The 16,561-nt window shown below is 41.4% G+C and overlaps 1 protein-coding gene across 3 annotated transcripts in view; it reads left to right on the top strand.

Annotated features, from left to right (window-relative positions):
- The window catches only part of usp22 (ubiquitin specific peptidase 22), a 73,687-nt gene that overhangs the window by 4,440 nt on the left and 52,686 nt on the right, over window positions 1-16,561 (top strand). For all 3 annotated transcript variants that reach the window (XR_012591911.1, XR_012591910.1, XM_074620231.1), the window contains exons 2-7: window positions 4,346-4,478; window positions 9,366-9,479; window positions 9,749-9,850; window positions 12,373-12,539; window positions 13,682-13,829; window positions 14,154-14,256. Coding sequence is in view for 1 of the 3 variants with exons in the window: in XM_074620231.1 (XP_074476332.1) it covers window positions 4,346-4,478; window positions 9,366-9,479; window positions 9,749-9,850; window positions 12,373-12,539; window positions 13,682-13,829; window positions 14,154-14,256 (767 nt within the window). In the remaining 2 variants the exon portion in view is untranslated. The remainder of the gene's footprint in view (window positions 1-4,345; window positions 4,479-9,365; window positions 9,480-9,748; window positions 9,851-12,372; window positions 12,540-13,681; window positions 13,830-14,153; window positions 14,257-16,561) is intronic.

The raw sequence follows: 16,561 nt of genomic DNA, 5'->3' as shown, positions 1-16,561 counted from the left end.
TCTTTCCAGCCCATTACCCTCTACTGCTCTTCTCAAATAACATCCTTTCTGGCAGATGGCTCGTCACTGACATCGCAGCGCTCGCGGAAATATGACATGGACAGAGCTTGGGGTGTCACAAGGCCTTACTGAGCGGGTGGCCTCTTTAGTTCGTACATGGCCAGCGTGCTAAATCAGAACTACTGTAGGTCCATAACTACTCCAGCTACTCAACCTGCATGACAGCAGAGGATGTAAAGATGAGTTGACAGACGGGCAGACACAGATTCCTACATGAATACGATGTTCTCAGGGACCAGAGAAATTCACATGCGCTCCGTTAACACTGACAGTTGGAAGAATGAGTGAGGAGAGATTGTTGCATATTGATGCCTTTTCATAATTCATGTGCTGTCTAAGCACTTACGCATGGAGGGGTGTGTGTGTGACTGGAATAAGAATCAGTGTTTTTTTGGTTTTCTGCTTTTTCCATTTTGAATCTATGTCCTTGTTTAGGCTGGCATGCCGAGCATATGCTGAAATAATCAGCATCAGAGGTTGGTTTTTAATAGTTAATATGTAAAGATCTGACTTGAATATTACTTGAATCTGATTAAAGATTCTTTAACTCTCTGAGGAAAGTGATTAAACATATTTCCCAAAATGTCAACAGTTTCTTTAGACAGAATGTAATGGATAGTAGACATATTTCTTACACTTTAGACCTGAAATGTCATTTTATTTGTATGTCAATAGACAAATGAGTAAAGATAAATGGATCAACAGCTAATCTAATAATTGATGAATATTTTAAGTATTTTTTAAAAAGAAATGTAAATGCTAAACAATCCCTTGATCCAGCCCCTCACTTGTGGAAATTTGCTGCTTCTTTATTCATTATTATTATATAATATATTTGGGTTTTGCGTTGTTGGTCGTGCATAACAAGTCATTTGAATGTGTCACCTTGGGTTCTGGGAAATATTTTTTCACTATTGTCTGACATTTTCTAGACAAAAGATTGTAGCAGTGATGCATCAGATGCTGCCGTAGCACCGTCATTCCACTTTCAAACCAGTTTGTTAAATGCATATTCTCACGCAACATTAGCTTGCAACAGCCTACACAAAGTATGTTGGCACAGGGGGCACTAGGCGATGTAGCAGAACAGCGGCCACTGAAATGCTTTGCTCAGTTCCTATTTTACAATGTTTTCTATGCTCTTTGTGCTTTCTAGCACATATTCCACTGAGATTTTGATGTCATTTATTTGGTGTCAGCCATTCTCAAAAGTGTTTTTGCTGTTGGCAGCAGCCAGTAGAGGTGGACTGGGACACTACTACAACTCAGTTTTGACCACTGCAGTCCACTTTCAGACACACCAATAATTCTATTCCAATCCATTTTCATCCATTCTCTTTCTATTAAAGGGATAGTTCTGGTGTTTTGAAGTGGGGTTATAAAAGGTACATAGTCAGTGTATAACCTATAGTAGATGGAGATCCACACTACCCTAGTTTGGAGAAGCAGACAGGAGTTAGCACACAGAAGCAAAGCAATGTACTGCTGTAGATGGGGACAGCAGCGAAATGTATTTTAGCCACGCAAAAGAAAGGCCCTCCTAAAAAAAATCAGTATCAGGATAAGTGAATGCTATATTTAGCATATTCTCACTGCTTTACCTTGCCATCAGACATCCCTTCTCTCATCCCACTGCCTCGATCGGTTAGTTAGCTTTACCCTTTAAAACACCAAAGTGAGCTGTAGACCAGCAACTCTCGTGTTCTGTGAGGCAAAATTGCTGTTTTTGTCAAAGGATTCTGGTAGCTTTGAAGAGAGCGATATAACTGCTTCAGTTCCCCGTCAGAAAGGGCTTTCTGATGGCAAAGTAAAGCAGTGAAAATATTCTAAATATAGCACACACTTAACTGATAGGGATTGTTTTTTTAGGTGGCTGAAATCCGTTTTGCTGTCCGTTTTATACATTGCTATGTTCCGGTGTTGGTAACTCCTGTCTGTTTCTCCAAACCGGGGTCGTGCTGACCATCATCTACTGTAGGTAATATACTGACTATGGATATACTGTATACCTAATACAACCCCCACTTTGAAACATCCAAACTATCCTTTAACTATTACATTCTGCGTGTATGTTCTTTGGGAGGTGACTGAAGTTTTAGTTAGCAGAACACATTTTGTGAACACATCAAACAGAATTTGATATTGAAATCAACCTTTTGCAAATTAGCATCTAAATTTCTAATATCTTGTCTTAGATTTTCTCCTTCCGTCTTTGTCTCGCCTCTTTGCCCTCCGTATCTTCTTCCACCTCCTCTATGTCTTTTCTGTCTCTTCTCCTACTCTCCTCCTCCAGGCATTGCTCATTTCTTCTCACCTTCTCATATTCATGCTGGCTCGTTGGCATGCCAGCTTTACATCTGCATGCTTTTGAACTATCGCTATCAACCCTCCATCTGCAGTCATGCCCACCCCCCCTCTCCTCCTATAACCTCATCATTCCAACATGACTATCAAACAGAATATATAGGAGGAATGTGTTAATCAGGGCATGGAGCAAACCTTCTGTGTGGAGTTTTCGTGTTCTCCTCGTGTTAGTGTGGGTTTTCTCCGCGTTCTCCGGCTTCCTCCCACAGTCCAAAGACATGCAGATTAGGTTCATTGTTGACTCTAAATTGCCCGTAGGTGTGAGTGTGAGTGTGAATGGTTGTCTGTCTCTATGTGTCAGCCCTGTGATAGTATGGCGACCTGTCCATGGTGTACAGTGGTTACAAATAATGGATGGATGTATTAATCATTAACATTCATATACTGCAATTTAGGTTTACACATTGACTACATGAACCGTACATGATCACCACGGGCTGCTTTAGCCATTATTGCAGCAAAAAACATGTACGGACCTGAGGTTTTTTTTTGGCCTATATTCTTTCACTCAATGACTAAGTCTCACATACTGTACACACACACACACACACTTATTTTTCTATCACATACACACATAAAAAGGTGTCCCTGTTAGATTGCTTTCCAGCCACCTATTGTGATTGTGCACAACATCCCAGAGGTTGAAGAAAAGCTATGTAGGATGTTGTTTTACTTAGATAGAAAACTGATTATTTAGATAGCGGTAGAATCCCAAAAATTATGAAGCTATGTCAGGATTGGCCTTAACAAATGATTACAATCGTAACTCAAGAGACATTTGACATTTTCAAATGTCAAAAACAAAATGTGGTCCACCACAACTTCCTACATGTGTCAGACCAACTGTCACACCCACGCAATGTAGATCTCCCTGCTGTCGTTGTATCAATCAATCAATCAATCAATCAATCAATCAATCAATCTTTATTTGTATAGCACCTTTCATACAGGTTAGTGCAGTTCAAGGTGCTTCACAGATAACTGACAAGCTGTAAATAAGACAGAACGAGTGTGGACAACAGAAAAGACAATTCAGCAATTTAACAATCGGGCAATTTGAGACCAATGCACGCGAGGCAATAAAATGATAAAAAGAAAATGGAATCAATATAATGACTGTGATAGTAGAAGTAAAACAGTTTGAAGTAAAAACTAGATTAATAAAATAACAATAAAATAGAATAAAATTATACAACTTAAATACAATAAAATACGTCATTAATAAAATTATGCAACTTAAATACAATAGAATAAGTGATTAATAAAATAAAAGAATAAGAATAAAATGATACAACTTACAATAACATAAGGGATTAATAAAATGACGAATAGAATAAAAGTATACAATTTAAATACAATAAAATAAAGAATAGAATAAAATGATACAATTTACAATAAAATAAGGGATTAATAAAATAACAAATGGAATAAAATTATACAACTTAAATACAATAAAATAAGGTATTAATAAAACAACAATAAAATAGAATACAATTATACAACTTAATAAAATAAGTGACTAATAAAATAACAATGAAATAGAAGAAACATTTACAATTTAAATACAATAAAATATGAAACTACAACATAAATATAATAAAATAAGTGATTAATAAAATAACGATAAAGTAGAATAAAAATGAACAATTTAAAACAATAAAACAAGTGATTAATACAATAACAGTAAAATAGAATAACATTTTACAACTTAAATACAATAAAATAAGTGAATAAAATAATAACAATTCTTGATCAAAGGCCTGGCTGAATAGGTAGGTTTTAAGTTTACCTTAATTGATTATGGAAGTATGGCTGTTACCTAACATAGTGAATTAGATCATTTGTCTGTTGGTGCAACACTTCTAATCATATTTTCCCTCTGTCTCTCTTTTCATGCCTTCCCCTCCCCCCTCTCTTCCAGGCCAAGTCGTGTATCTGCCACATGTGCGGCGCCCACCTCAACAGACTCCACTCCTGCCTCTACTGCGTCTTCTTCGCCTGCTTTGCCAAAAAACACATCCACGAACACGCCAAGAGCAAAAGGCATAACCTAGGTATGGCATCCACACACTCACTCTCATACACAAAAGCGTTCACAGGTGCAGTTGGAGCAGGTGTGGTTCGAGGGCTCTGTTGTGCACATGGTGTAACACCAGGCATCCAGACCTGCAATTAGCCCCCGTTGCTTTAATGAGTTGGTCCCTGCCTCCTAAACAGACACACTCACACTAGTATAAACATGATGCACACACACACACACACACACACACACACACACTGTCAGTAATGTTGCTTCTCTCAAAACAAAGGCTGCTAAAAGGGCTAATTACACAGCTGAGTGGCTAATGAAGATGTAGCCTGGTGTGATTGCATAAAGCACTGACAGTTCATAAACACCAGAGCGTGTGTGTTTATATGTCTATATTTAAGCTTTAAAGGAGACATATCATGCTCAAATTAAGGTTCATACTTGTATTTTGGGTATCTACTATAACATGTTTACATGCTTTAATATTAAAAAAAACTACATTATTTTTCACATACTGTCTGTCTGAATATACCTGTATTCACCCTCTGTCTGAAACGCTCTGTTTTAGCGCCTGTCTCTGTAAAGCCTCCTCCCAAAAAAGCCCAGCGTGCTCTGATTGTCTTGCGAGAAAATATGGCGCACCTTTGCAAAGGTAGTTCTCAAACTGAGGGTGGTATATTCTAATGAGCCTGCGTGTGACCTAGGAAGGGGAGTTAAATCTGAATGGCTTGATGAATCTGATCTAGGCAGCCCACAAAAAAACTGTCTGGGTTGTCTTATTTCACAGTTTGTGGGTTGCTAGGCACCCCTGATACCCAAATGTATGCACAAGCACTGAAAAGGTGACTTTTTCATATGTCCCCTTTAAGTCGGTTACATGTTGGACTTTTTCACCAGCCCAGCTGTGACACAGTTGTGGTTTTGTGATGCCTTTTAATCAAGCAAAATAATCAAGAGCAACAGAGAGTGCTATTGTTACGCAACCTGGCGCAACTTAATTGCAACACAGCGTAACAGGCTTGGCCTCATGGGGGATTTTAATGTCACCTGTGCATTTGGCCTCGTGTAGTCATCATTAGAGTGAAAACATTCATTAGTGAACTTACCAATGAATGAAGACCGAGGCCTGTCTTGGTGGCTGAATTAAAATGAAGCATTTACATGGGATAAGAATCTACTTTCATTTGGTACACCTCCCCGTTTTAGCTTCCTCCGCCTTGTTTTGACAGGATTATTATTCCAGGCCAGAGAAAGTGATGTAAAACATTGCACATCAGTGATTTTCAGTAATAATCTGCTTTGGATTTAGTGAAATATTCTCCCTTAAAAATGACAGAGGAAGCGCCTTTGTAGCAGAGTGGTTACAGCGCATGCCACATTACCGCAAACCGCAACTGTGTGACAATTTGTTGCATGTCATATCCCTTTCTCTCTCTCTCCCACCATTTCTCTCTACACTGTCAAATAAAAGCAAAAAATGCCCCAAAATTTTTTTTTTAAAAATGACACAGAAGGCTTCTATTTTCAGAGATGCAACAACCACACTGTTTCACACCACCACTCGCATGAAGGTCGCTTTGCTGGCGAGCGTTCGCCGTGAGAAATGGAGAAAGTTGCATTTCAATTTGCTGAATAGAATATTTGCATCAAAACAGACACAATCTGGATGGCTCCAGATTTCGAACAAAGACGTGGGTGTTTGCTGAACACCAAGAACAGTTGGCTGTTTTCCCTATCTGCGCTACTCCCACAGGGACACACGGCCTGTAATAATCCAAACATTGTACTCAAAATCACCGAATTATTGCAGAGAAGATTGCTGCGCGTTACCTGATCCCACACAGCTAAACATCTGATGAGAGTCTGCAGTCTTGTGAAGTCTCTCATGAATATGAAGCAGACTGGAAAAGGCATTCACCTGTAAACGGCTGTCTGTTGAACTTTGCGCAAAGAATGTGTTCTATTGATATACAGATGGGTGACAAGTGAAATGATAACACAAGTGTCTCAGTCAGGCTTTGTCTGCCTCGAGGCTAGGACCAGACCTGGAGAAATATTCATGGGGTGGCATGAGTGTGTATTAAAGTCTTTAAGGGCTGACAGAAATATGCTAATTTATGCATATATTAATATTTGCATTTTATATCATTCTGTAGCTTCCCAGTGGTGTTCCTTATGTATTCAAATCCAAACATTCACATTTTGATAGAAGTACGTATGCTGTAGTGTCAAAATATTATTTTCCCAAGCCCTTCTAAAAACGTTTTCCCACGTGACCTGACATAGGTTTCTGCATGATGATGTTCTATATATATCCTTAACCACTCAGTTTGTATTACTTAGGGTAACTTGGTTGGCCATCGGCATGCCCCCAGTTTGGAGATGCAGACAGGAGTACCGGCATGTAAGCTAAGCGATGTACTGCTGTGGACGCCACGTTAGTTCGTATCCGAAAGCCACACAATAACACAAACAAACTAACCGATCGATGCAGCGGTAGACCAGCAACTCCAGTGTTCTGCGAGGTAAAATTAGTTTTTCTGAATGAAGTCTGGTGGCTTTGAATAGAGCGATATAACAGCTTCAGTTCCTCGTCGGAAAGGGCTGTCTGACAGCGAGGTAAAGTGGTGAAAATAGTCTATTCTGATTTATTTCTCGGAGTGTTATCCCCTTTCCCCGACTCTGTAATTATTATTTTCCCCCCTTCAATGGCCCTAATACACTGTTGTATTATTGGACATCAGTATCGGCCTCAAAAATCCAGTATCAGTCGGGCTAACCTTTTTAAGTGGTCTCGCTTTGTGGTTGGGCTGAATGGATGCGAGTGACAACAGACATGATGATAGCAAAGGACTGGACCATATTATAGTTTAGTTTGCTGCAGGTTGAATTTCTAAATTGTCACAGGATACACAGTACGTAATCTTTTGAGCTTTTTCAACCGTGAATATTGGCCACTCATGATTTTACACATAGTAGCGGGAAGTAATATTCCAAGAAAAAACTGAGATTGAAGTCATAAATTTACGAGAAAAAAAATGGGATATTCTTTGAGATTAAAGTGGTACTTTTACGAGAAAATACTCACAAATTTACAAGAAAAAGACTTAGATATTCTGCGATTAAAGTGGTAAATTTACGAGAAAAAAATGTGGATATTCTCTGAGATTGCCGTGTGTTATGCCTAATCAAATTATAGGCATACTTTGCATTCACATTCAATAGGGGAAATACTTGTGAATTTAGGCCAGAATCGCCATATAATCATAAGCATCCGGAGTTTGAAGATACATTGCAGTGAATTGGGCCTAATCAGTAAAAAACAACATTCTGATTTGAGGTTTTTCTCATAAATTTACCACTTTAAGTTTAGAGAATATCCAATTTTTTTTTTTTCGTAACTCTAATCTCATTCTTTCTCGAAATATTACCCCCTCCCCCGGCTCCATAATTATTATGTTTTACCTACATTGGCCCGAAAATGCAGAGTAGAGTTCACAGCTTTGGAGCACAGGCATTGTTTTGGAGCTGCATAGAGATGTAGTGTACCGACATTGTGCTCACATTTATACAACTTTTTATTGTTTATAAGAACACTGAACAAAAAAACAAGCTCAGACTTCAGAGGCAGCAGAAACAAAAGCTACAGTAAACGGCATATTATCTTCAACACAACGGCATGATCCTGTTAGAATAAACGCTGCGATATCAGCTCTACGCCCAGTGGCGTTCTTTTTTTTTCTTCTATTCTCCACATAATAGAATTAGGCTGTTTGAGCTGCGAGTGAAGTACGTTCCACTGCAGTGTTTGGAGGAGAGCGCCTGCCGCAGCAGCACACACTCACACTCGGGGTGTCCATGACAAAAGGCTGGGTTTGGCAGATGTTGAGAAATTTTGTTTTCACCAACCCTCCTTTTGCTCGGTGTTATCGCTCAGCTCAGGAAGACCCCCTCTGGTGTGCGTGTGTGTGCGTGTGTGTTTCCCACAGAGTGTAATTGTGAGTTTAATTAGGTTAGCCGCTGAATGAAATGCTGCAAAAATAGAGTGAGAAACAGACTTATACAGAGGGAGGGAGAAAGGGCCAGATCTCAACAGAGTGGTGAGAAGGTAATTAAGTCGTCTTTTAACAAACCCTGTGGAATTAGCCTCCATTAAACCCCGGCCCCTCCTCCTCCTTCCTGCTTCTCCTCCTCCTCTTTCTTGCCGTTCCATCTCTTTCATCTAACCGTTTTATGCATTTTCACTCACAGCTATTTGCTGTTTGCAGCTTTGTATTGGGCACTATCCCTCTTCTCTTCCACCCTCCTCCTGTTCCCTTGGTTACCTGATGACCCTGTCGATATATTCAGAAATGTAAAAGGATTTCATTTAATTGCTACGTGCCATTAGTTTTCTGTTTCCTCCCCTCTCCCGTCAGTTCACTTAAGTTCTGTACTTTAGTGTACTTCCCTACCTCCTTCCCGTCCTCCATCCTGCCCTCCTCCAGCTTCCTTTTTTTCCTCCTCCATACCTGCAGAGGATGACAGCCGGGAGGAAGCCGACAGGCAGGTTGTCATGGCAACAGCAAACAGGTAGCTGCAGGGTAATGGAGCAGGTGAGGAGAGAAGGGAGTGAAAGGAGTTCTCCTCTTCTCCTCACCCTTTGACTCCTCATTGCTCTCTCCGTCATTCCCTGGATGGTGTTAACAGATAACCGATATGTCAGCAGATAAGCCCGGCTACCTGGCAATCGCAACGCCATGGCAACGTGGCCTGAATAGGAAAAAAGACTGAGAGAAGAAGCAGTTAAGCGGTTCACACAGCTCGTAGCGATGCGCAGACCTTTATTGTCCCTGCGTTAGACTAACAGCTTTCTCATGCATTATTTGTTTTCCTTCGCTTTCTCTCATCCTCGTCCTGTCTGTCCTTCCAGCTATTGACCTGCTGTATGGAGGGATTTACTGTTTTATGTGCCAAGACTACATTTATGACAAAGACATGGAACAGATTGCCAAAGAGGAACAGAGGAAAGCCTGGAAAATGCAAGGTACGACAGCGTTTAACACCACACACTGTTGTATACACACACTGTGCCAAAGCTGCGTGATGTCTCCCAGGAGTGTTACACAATGTTACAGCACTCGGTCCAAGGGTTAAAGTGAAGGATGCAATGCATTGAGTGTGTGTGTGTGTGTGTGTGTGTGTGTGTGTGTGTGTGTGTGTGTGTGTGTGTGTGTGTGTGTGTGTGTGTGTGTGTGTGTGTGTGTGTGTGTGTGTGTGTGTGTGTGTGTGTGTGTGTGTGTGTGTGTGTTCCAGGCATAGGGGAGAAGTACTCAACGTGGGAGCCCACCAAGAGGGAGCTGGAGCTGCTCCGCCACAACCCCAAGAGGAGGAGAATCACCTCCAACTGTACTATTGGTTAGTATCTCTTTGTCTCTCATGCACACACACACACACACACACACACACACACACACACACACACATCAGTGTTGGAGAGGATGGTTGTGCAGCTGCAAAGAGCTGGATGTCAATCTGGGCCGATCGTTCAGTTTCAGAGAGAGGGACAGAATGGAGAGCTCAGAAGGAAACCATATAAATACAGAAAGAGGAAGCAACACTACCACCATCATCATCATCGACAAATATGCAAAGTTTACATCAACACGCTTACTGTAAAAGGGGACTTTTAAAATGCATCATCCAAAAACCACAAGCTAAAAACAAGATGTTTACCACTCAGGAAATGTGTTCATTTGCTTTAAGTGTCCGGAAAAATATATCATTCCTCTTTCACATGTTCACCTGGTTTCCTGGCAAAAGACAATTAAAGAGGACCAATCATGCTCATTTTCAGGGGCATACTGCATTGAGTTTCTACTAGAACATGTTTATATGCTCTGATGTTCAAAAAACACTTTACTTTTCCCATACCGGCTGTGCTGCAGAACCTCTTTTCCCTCTCTGTCATTTGAACCCTTTGTGTTTGAGCTCTTACTTCACTGTAAACAGAACACATTTAGGCATATTTGGAAAATTTGCATCTTGCATGGAAACTTGAAATCTTAAAGGACCAATATATAATATATACTGTGTACTGTAATAAATCATGAAATGAGCATGATATGTCATCAGATATTAAGGAATTGAAATACTGGCTTCTTTGACAACAATGCTACAGCCAGTATGTTCTCTTTTGAAATTTCCACTCCGGTCCGGAACGTGTGTTTTTTGTTTTGGCCGGTGTGATCCCGTCCACCGCCCGTTTCAACCCCCCGTTGCCCCATATGAAACAAATTGGCATGCAAACACAGCCGTCTGCAGCCATGGAAGCAAGCAAACAAACTGAATCAACAGAGATAACATAACATTAGATTCTACCCAAACTGAAAAGCCTCGGCACATCTCTCTGTGGTCCGTGTGCAGCTGGGTTATCAAGGCAGCGAGCATTTGAGACACACAGCCGGTGAAGTGATTCATTTTTTTTTACGATTTTGAAATAGATTTTTTTAATGCCAGAATCGATATATGTACTTCATTTGAGTATATGCAGACGTAGAAGAAAGTTACCGCTTTTATTGTTGTAGTCTGGGTAACGTGACGCCATATCCGTCAACCAAAACAAACCGCAGCCGGCTGCAGTGAGCCGAAATTAGTTTTCAAAATAAGGTGTTAACAAAGGGAAATGTACATACAAAATACATATACGGAAATAAGATTGATTCAATTGTATTCACCAGAAGTTTAAAACATTACATGTCCCTTATAAATTAAAAAGAAAATACCACGAATTTATGAGGGAAATGTCTTCATTCCTTGATTTTTGGTTGCTGGAACCAAATAACCTTATAACTAATGCCTGACTGATATATTTGACTTCATCTCTGACTACATATATGCTAGAAATCTAAATTTTTACTCTCTACTCTTTACTCTTTTACTTTAGATTTTTCAAAGTAAAAGTCCCGAGAAGTGTATGATTCAACTTTTTCCCATGGTCTAGTGTTAAAAAAATGTAAACAAAAATCGCTATATATCATAATATCGAATCGCAATACTTGTAAAATCGCAATACTTAAAAATTGCGATCTGCAAAAATCAAATCGGCACCCAAATATCGTGATAGTATCGAATCGGGAGATAGGTGAATCGTCCCAGCCGTACTATAATGCATAAAGTTGGCGGGTTGGGTTCCGCTGGTTGATTAACGCAATTTTTTGCCAGTCAGGCGGTGCGGATTGGCTCTCATAATGGGTCAGGTGGGTACGGGTATTAAAAAACCCTGACCTGTGCATCACTACTATACAGTGTCTTACATACGTCTGTGAAAGCTGGTCAATCAGGCAAAATACAAGAGGGCTGATACACTGTCTTCAGAGAGAAGCAGCAGAGTATATTTGAAGCAACGGGGAAGGTTAGAATGAAGCAGCGGTGGGGTTTGGCCGTGTGTGGGAGTGAGGAGAGCTGGCATACGTTTAACACCTTTGTAGCAGCCTGCAGCGATGTGCTCGAGCACCATTAACATCCCTGGCACTGTCTTAGGTGAGGGAAATTACAGGCCTGGCTGCTCATCCATCCATCCTTCCTCCCTCCCCCTACTCCGCTGTCCTCTTTTCCTCTTCCTCTTCTCCTGCTCCTCTTCTTCTCCCTCTCCCCTCGTCTGTGTCTGTGTGTGGTTTGGGTCTGCTGTAATCTGACAAGGGTTTCCCTGTGTGCAGTCCAACGTTGCCTCAGGGGCATCACGGTATTATTGGGAAGTGTGTATCTACCGTTAACAGCACTGCAGCTTAGATGCCCCACTGCAGCAGCCAAGAAAAATGATCTGTCTCTCTTCAGCTCTTTCTCTCTGTTACTCCCTTTTTTCTTCCACCCATCCTCTCGCTTTGTCTCATCTTCGTTGCCCGCTTCTTATTTTTTTCTTGTTCATCTTAACCCCTCAGGCCTGCGAGGTCTGATAAACCTGGGCAACACGTGCTTCATGAACTGCATCGTGCAGGCGCTGACGCACACGCCGCTGTTGCGCGACTTCTTCCTGTCCGACCGACACAAATGCGAGATGCAGAGCAACTCCTGTTTGGTGTGTGAGATGTCTCAACTCTTCCAAGAGGTAACTGTCCCTTTTCTTTTTTTTTGAGAATGTGTTTAAATGGGTAGAAGAACAGGGATAAGAGGCGTGGAAGGGAACGTTTCCTCTAAAGAATTCACAATACCAGAAATTTAGTAGTCGATACCAATACCAGTGAAATTCCACAATTCTCAATACCAATTCAATACCACGGTAAAAAAGAAAAGTAAAACAATAAATCCCATATACTTCAACATCCACTCCTTTATTACCGTTTGCATACTGGTATTTGTTAGGAAGTTAAACAGGTCATAATTCCCTCCCTATTATCTATTTTAGATAATAGTTTTTATATCTATTGCTGTGAAAACATCTCACCAAAAACTACATTTTACAAGATTACATTTGAACACCTCATGATAACGTTAGAATTTACCTTTCACCCATTACTCATTTTTACTAAATAGAGCTGGAATCATGATGTAAATCAAATCTACAATACTTCATGTACTGTCAGGGCTCAACTCTAATGTCGTCCCCGGGATGATAAAAAATGTGTTTCGGACACAGTGAAGTCGACAGGACGAGAGCTAGCTAAAGTTAGCTGTTAGCAGCCGGTAAGCAGCGCAGTCCTGCACCGAGCTAACAGCTAACAGCTAACGTTAACTAGCTCTCTGCCGAGTTCAACACTGATTTGTTGCTCACAATGTTCGCATTATCAGAAAAAATAGCCAACACACATACTGTGAAATAAGATGATTTGAATGCGATTCATTAATTTTTACTGAATAGAGCCTGAACGCATCATAATGTAACTCAGTGGCCCCTCCCGTGTTGAAGTCAGCAGGACGAGAGCTAGTTAGCGTTAGCTGTTAGCAGCCGGTAAGCAGCACAGTCCTGCACGGAGCTAACAGCTAACGCTAACTATCTCTCGTTCTGCCAATTTCAACACAGATTTGTTGTTCGGAATGTAGCATTATCGGGGAAAAATAGGGTGCGTCCCAAAAACATTTTCTATCGTTCCCAGGACGACGTTAGTCTCAAAGCACTGACGGTACCTGCGGTACTGTAGAAAAACGCGTACCATCACCTTTTCAGAATTTTAGCACTGACTTGGTACCAAAAGTACCGCTTCTCGTGACATCCCTAGTTTCCTCCCTCACATACATACATTCCCTCTCCAGTTCTACTCAGGCCATCGGTCGCCGCACATCCCCTTCCGTCTCCTCCACCTGGTGTGGACCCACGCCCGTCACCTGGCCGGCTACGAGCAGCAGGACGCCCACGAGTTCCTTATCGCAGCGCTGGACGTCCTGCACAGACACTGCAAAGGTGGGACGCGCATGTACACAATGAGATATAACACGACTAGAGAAGACCAAAAAAATGAGAGAGATAAATGTGAAGGAGGCGAGAAGAAAGCAGGAAGAATGACACAGAGAGGAGGCTTTTAGCTGAGCGTAGGTGAGGCAGGAGGAGAACTGGTTGGATGAGAGGATAAAAACCGAAGAGAGAGACTGACGGAGAGATGGAGAGCCAACAGTGCTGATCTCTCTTGGATCTGCATCTCTCTGCAGTGTAGAAGCATAATGGCTGTAAAGTTACACAGCATTGCTTTTAGTGACTGTGTGTGTGTGTGTGCTTATATCCACGCAGACGACAACGGGAAGAAAGCCAACAACCCCAACCACTGTAACTGCATCATCGACCAAATCTTCACAGGGGGCCTGCAGTCTGACGTCACCTGTCAAGTCTGCCAGTAAGTGCACCGGTGTGTGTGAGTGTGAGGTTCTTCCAAAGAAAAAACGCAACACATAAAATGTTTTAGGCCTCACTGGAGACTGAATAAAGAGATTAAAGCTTAATAGAACAAAGCCACGGCATTGTATGCCACGGCATTGTCTAACAGTGCAGTCAATTGCCTGACTTATACCGTCTTGACCAAAGAGCCGCTCAGAAATGACACACTTCACTCGTCTGTCACCATCCTGGATCAGAACTCTCTAAATCCCTGTCCCGAGGTGACCCTGCCTCCCTCTATCCTCTGTCACTCACATAGTGCACCATCAATCACACACACTGAACTGCTACACTGCAGCAACAGTAAAAAAAAAAAACCTCTCATGGCTTACAGTCTGTAAAGTTGATCTCTAGTTCCACCTGGTGGTCATAGAAGGTGTCAGATCTTTATGCTCTGGTACGAATTTTTCATTTAAGACATTTAGAAATTACTAATTTGGATGTGTACCAGCAAATATAATGATTCACTTTATAATTAACAACATAATAATATATCAACAACATGCTGCCAGTGTGTTTCTTTTTCTACATTCAGTCTAAATGACTAAGAAGACGGCCTTTAGGTGAACCAGGTGATGTCCACCCACCTTACAGTTTCTCTGTGACTTGGGTTTGATTGGACGCATGAAAACACAGTATAAGTGTTTTGAAGTGGGGTTGTATGAGGTACGTATCCATAGTCAGTGTATTACCTACTGTAGATGACGGTCGGCACGCCCCCAGTTTGGAGGAACCGACTACCAGTACGGAAGAAAAAGCAATGTTCTGCTGCGGACGGGGCCGGCAGCCAAACAGATTTTAGCCACCTAATAGAAAGGCTCACCTTGCACAAATCAAAGCAGACCAAATAAAAAAAATGATTTGATGAGCAGCGTGTACAAAGGAGCAAATTTATCTTTTTAGTCCCGAGAGCTGCCACTTCTATGCAGGGAATCGCAGACTCTGACTCTGTCCATCTCAACATATGCCCTCGCAGGCATCCTGCGTTTCGGTTCGCTTGGAAACGGTCCGAGACTACTTCTAGCAAGCGATCTTGGCTCGGTTGTTTTGGTCTGCACCAGAATACAATTAAAACGGACTAAATGTTGGCTTGTGAAAGCACCCTAAAATCCAATCCTTTTGCTGCTGCCCCCATCCACGGTGGTACATTGCTTTTCTCCCGTGCCGGTACGCTTGTCTGCTTCTCCAAACTGGGGGTGTGCCGACCGTCGTCGACTGTAGGTAATACACTGACTGGATAAATACATGATACAACCCCACTTCAAAACACCCAAACTATCCCTTTTAAATCTAAGAAAAAGTGATTCAAACCAACTGCAAGAAGCACTGTGCTTTGGCTTAGAGTCTAAATTGGGATCTCTTGCAGAAATGGATAATTATCTAAATACTTGTTAATTAAGTTGAAAAAATAATAATTATTATAGCTAAGGACTGCAACAGGCGCATGGAAAGTTTTATTGCAAACGCAGCACATTTGGATTGTGATGCTTTGTGTTTGTATATATCAGAAGAAAGCTCTTCTCCTGCTGCCACAGGGCTTTTGCTGATTCATGATTTATTCACTTGGCATTCTCCATTTAGCCTAATGTGGTGGCAAGTCATGCATTGCTTTTGACCAAGGGGAAATGGACTGCAGATATTCTACAAAGCGCCACAGCAGTCACCGTTTCTGGACAGAATGAGTTGAGCTACTCAATCTAGGTCATACGGTCAGTATTCACAGGCTGAATCCAACTGAAGTTCCCATTTTTTGCGCCATGAAGTTAAATCCTTTTCCACCTTTTTGTGGCGACCATGAAGCTAGTTGATGATCTCTGCTTTTACCAACTACCAGGCCAGACATTTATTTTAACAAGCATCACATTTTATCATTCATGTCGGGCCGAATGCCATTCCTTGTGAGGAGTTGGAGCTCATAAAACAGTACTTTTGTCTCTCACTTTACATTGTTTAACTAATTAATATTCATGTTCTGATTTCGAGCCTGTAAATACAGACATGGAGAAGTTCTCCATATCAATAAAATGAAGCATCAAACATGTCTGTCGATGAGGGAGACTGTTCTGTAACCTAGGAGCCAGGACAACAAAAGTCTGTTAGCATGAGCTTTAGCTGGACAGAAGACAATGTAGTTAACCCTGGCATCTAGATAATATGGGAACGCTGCAGACTTTTAAGAAGAAGATATTCCTGGAATTTTAATTCCGGGACTACTTTTCAAGGAATTAAAGGTTACTTCAGCCCATTGTTTTTTCTGTGTTTCC

This window comes from Sebastes fasciatus, chromosome 20, assembly GCF_043250625.1.
Source record: "Sebastes fasciatus isolate fSebFas1 chromosome 20, fSebFas1.pri, whole genome shotgun sequence".
Taxonomy (NCBI): Eukaryota; Metazoa; Chordata; class Actinopteri; order Perciformes; family Sebastidae; genus Sebastes; species Sebastes fasciatus.
The sequence above is the reverse complement of the archived record's forward strand: the minus strand, read 5'-3'. Positions and strand labels throughout refer to the sequence as shown.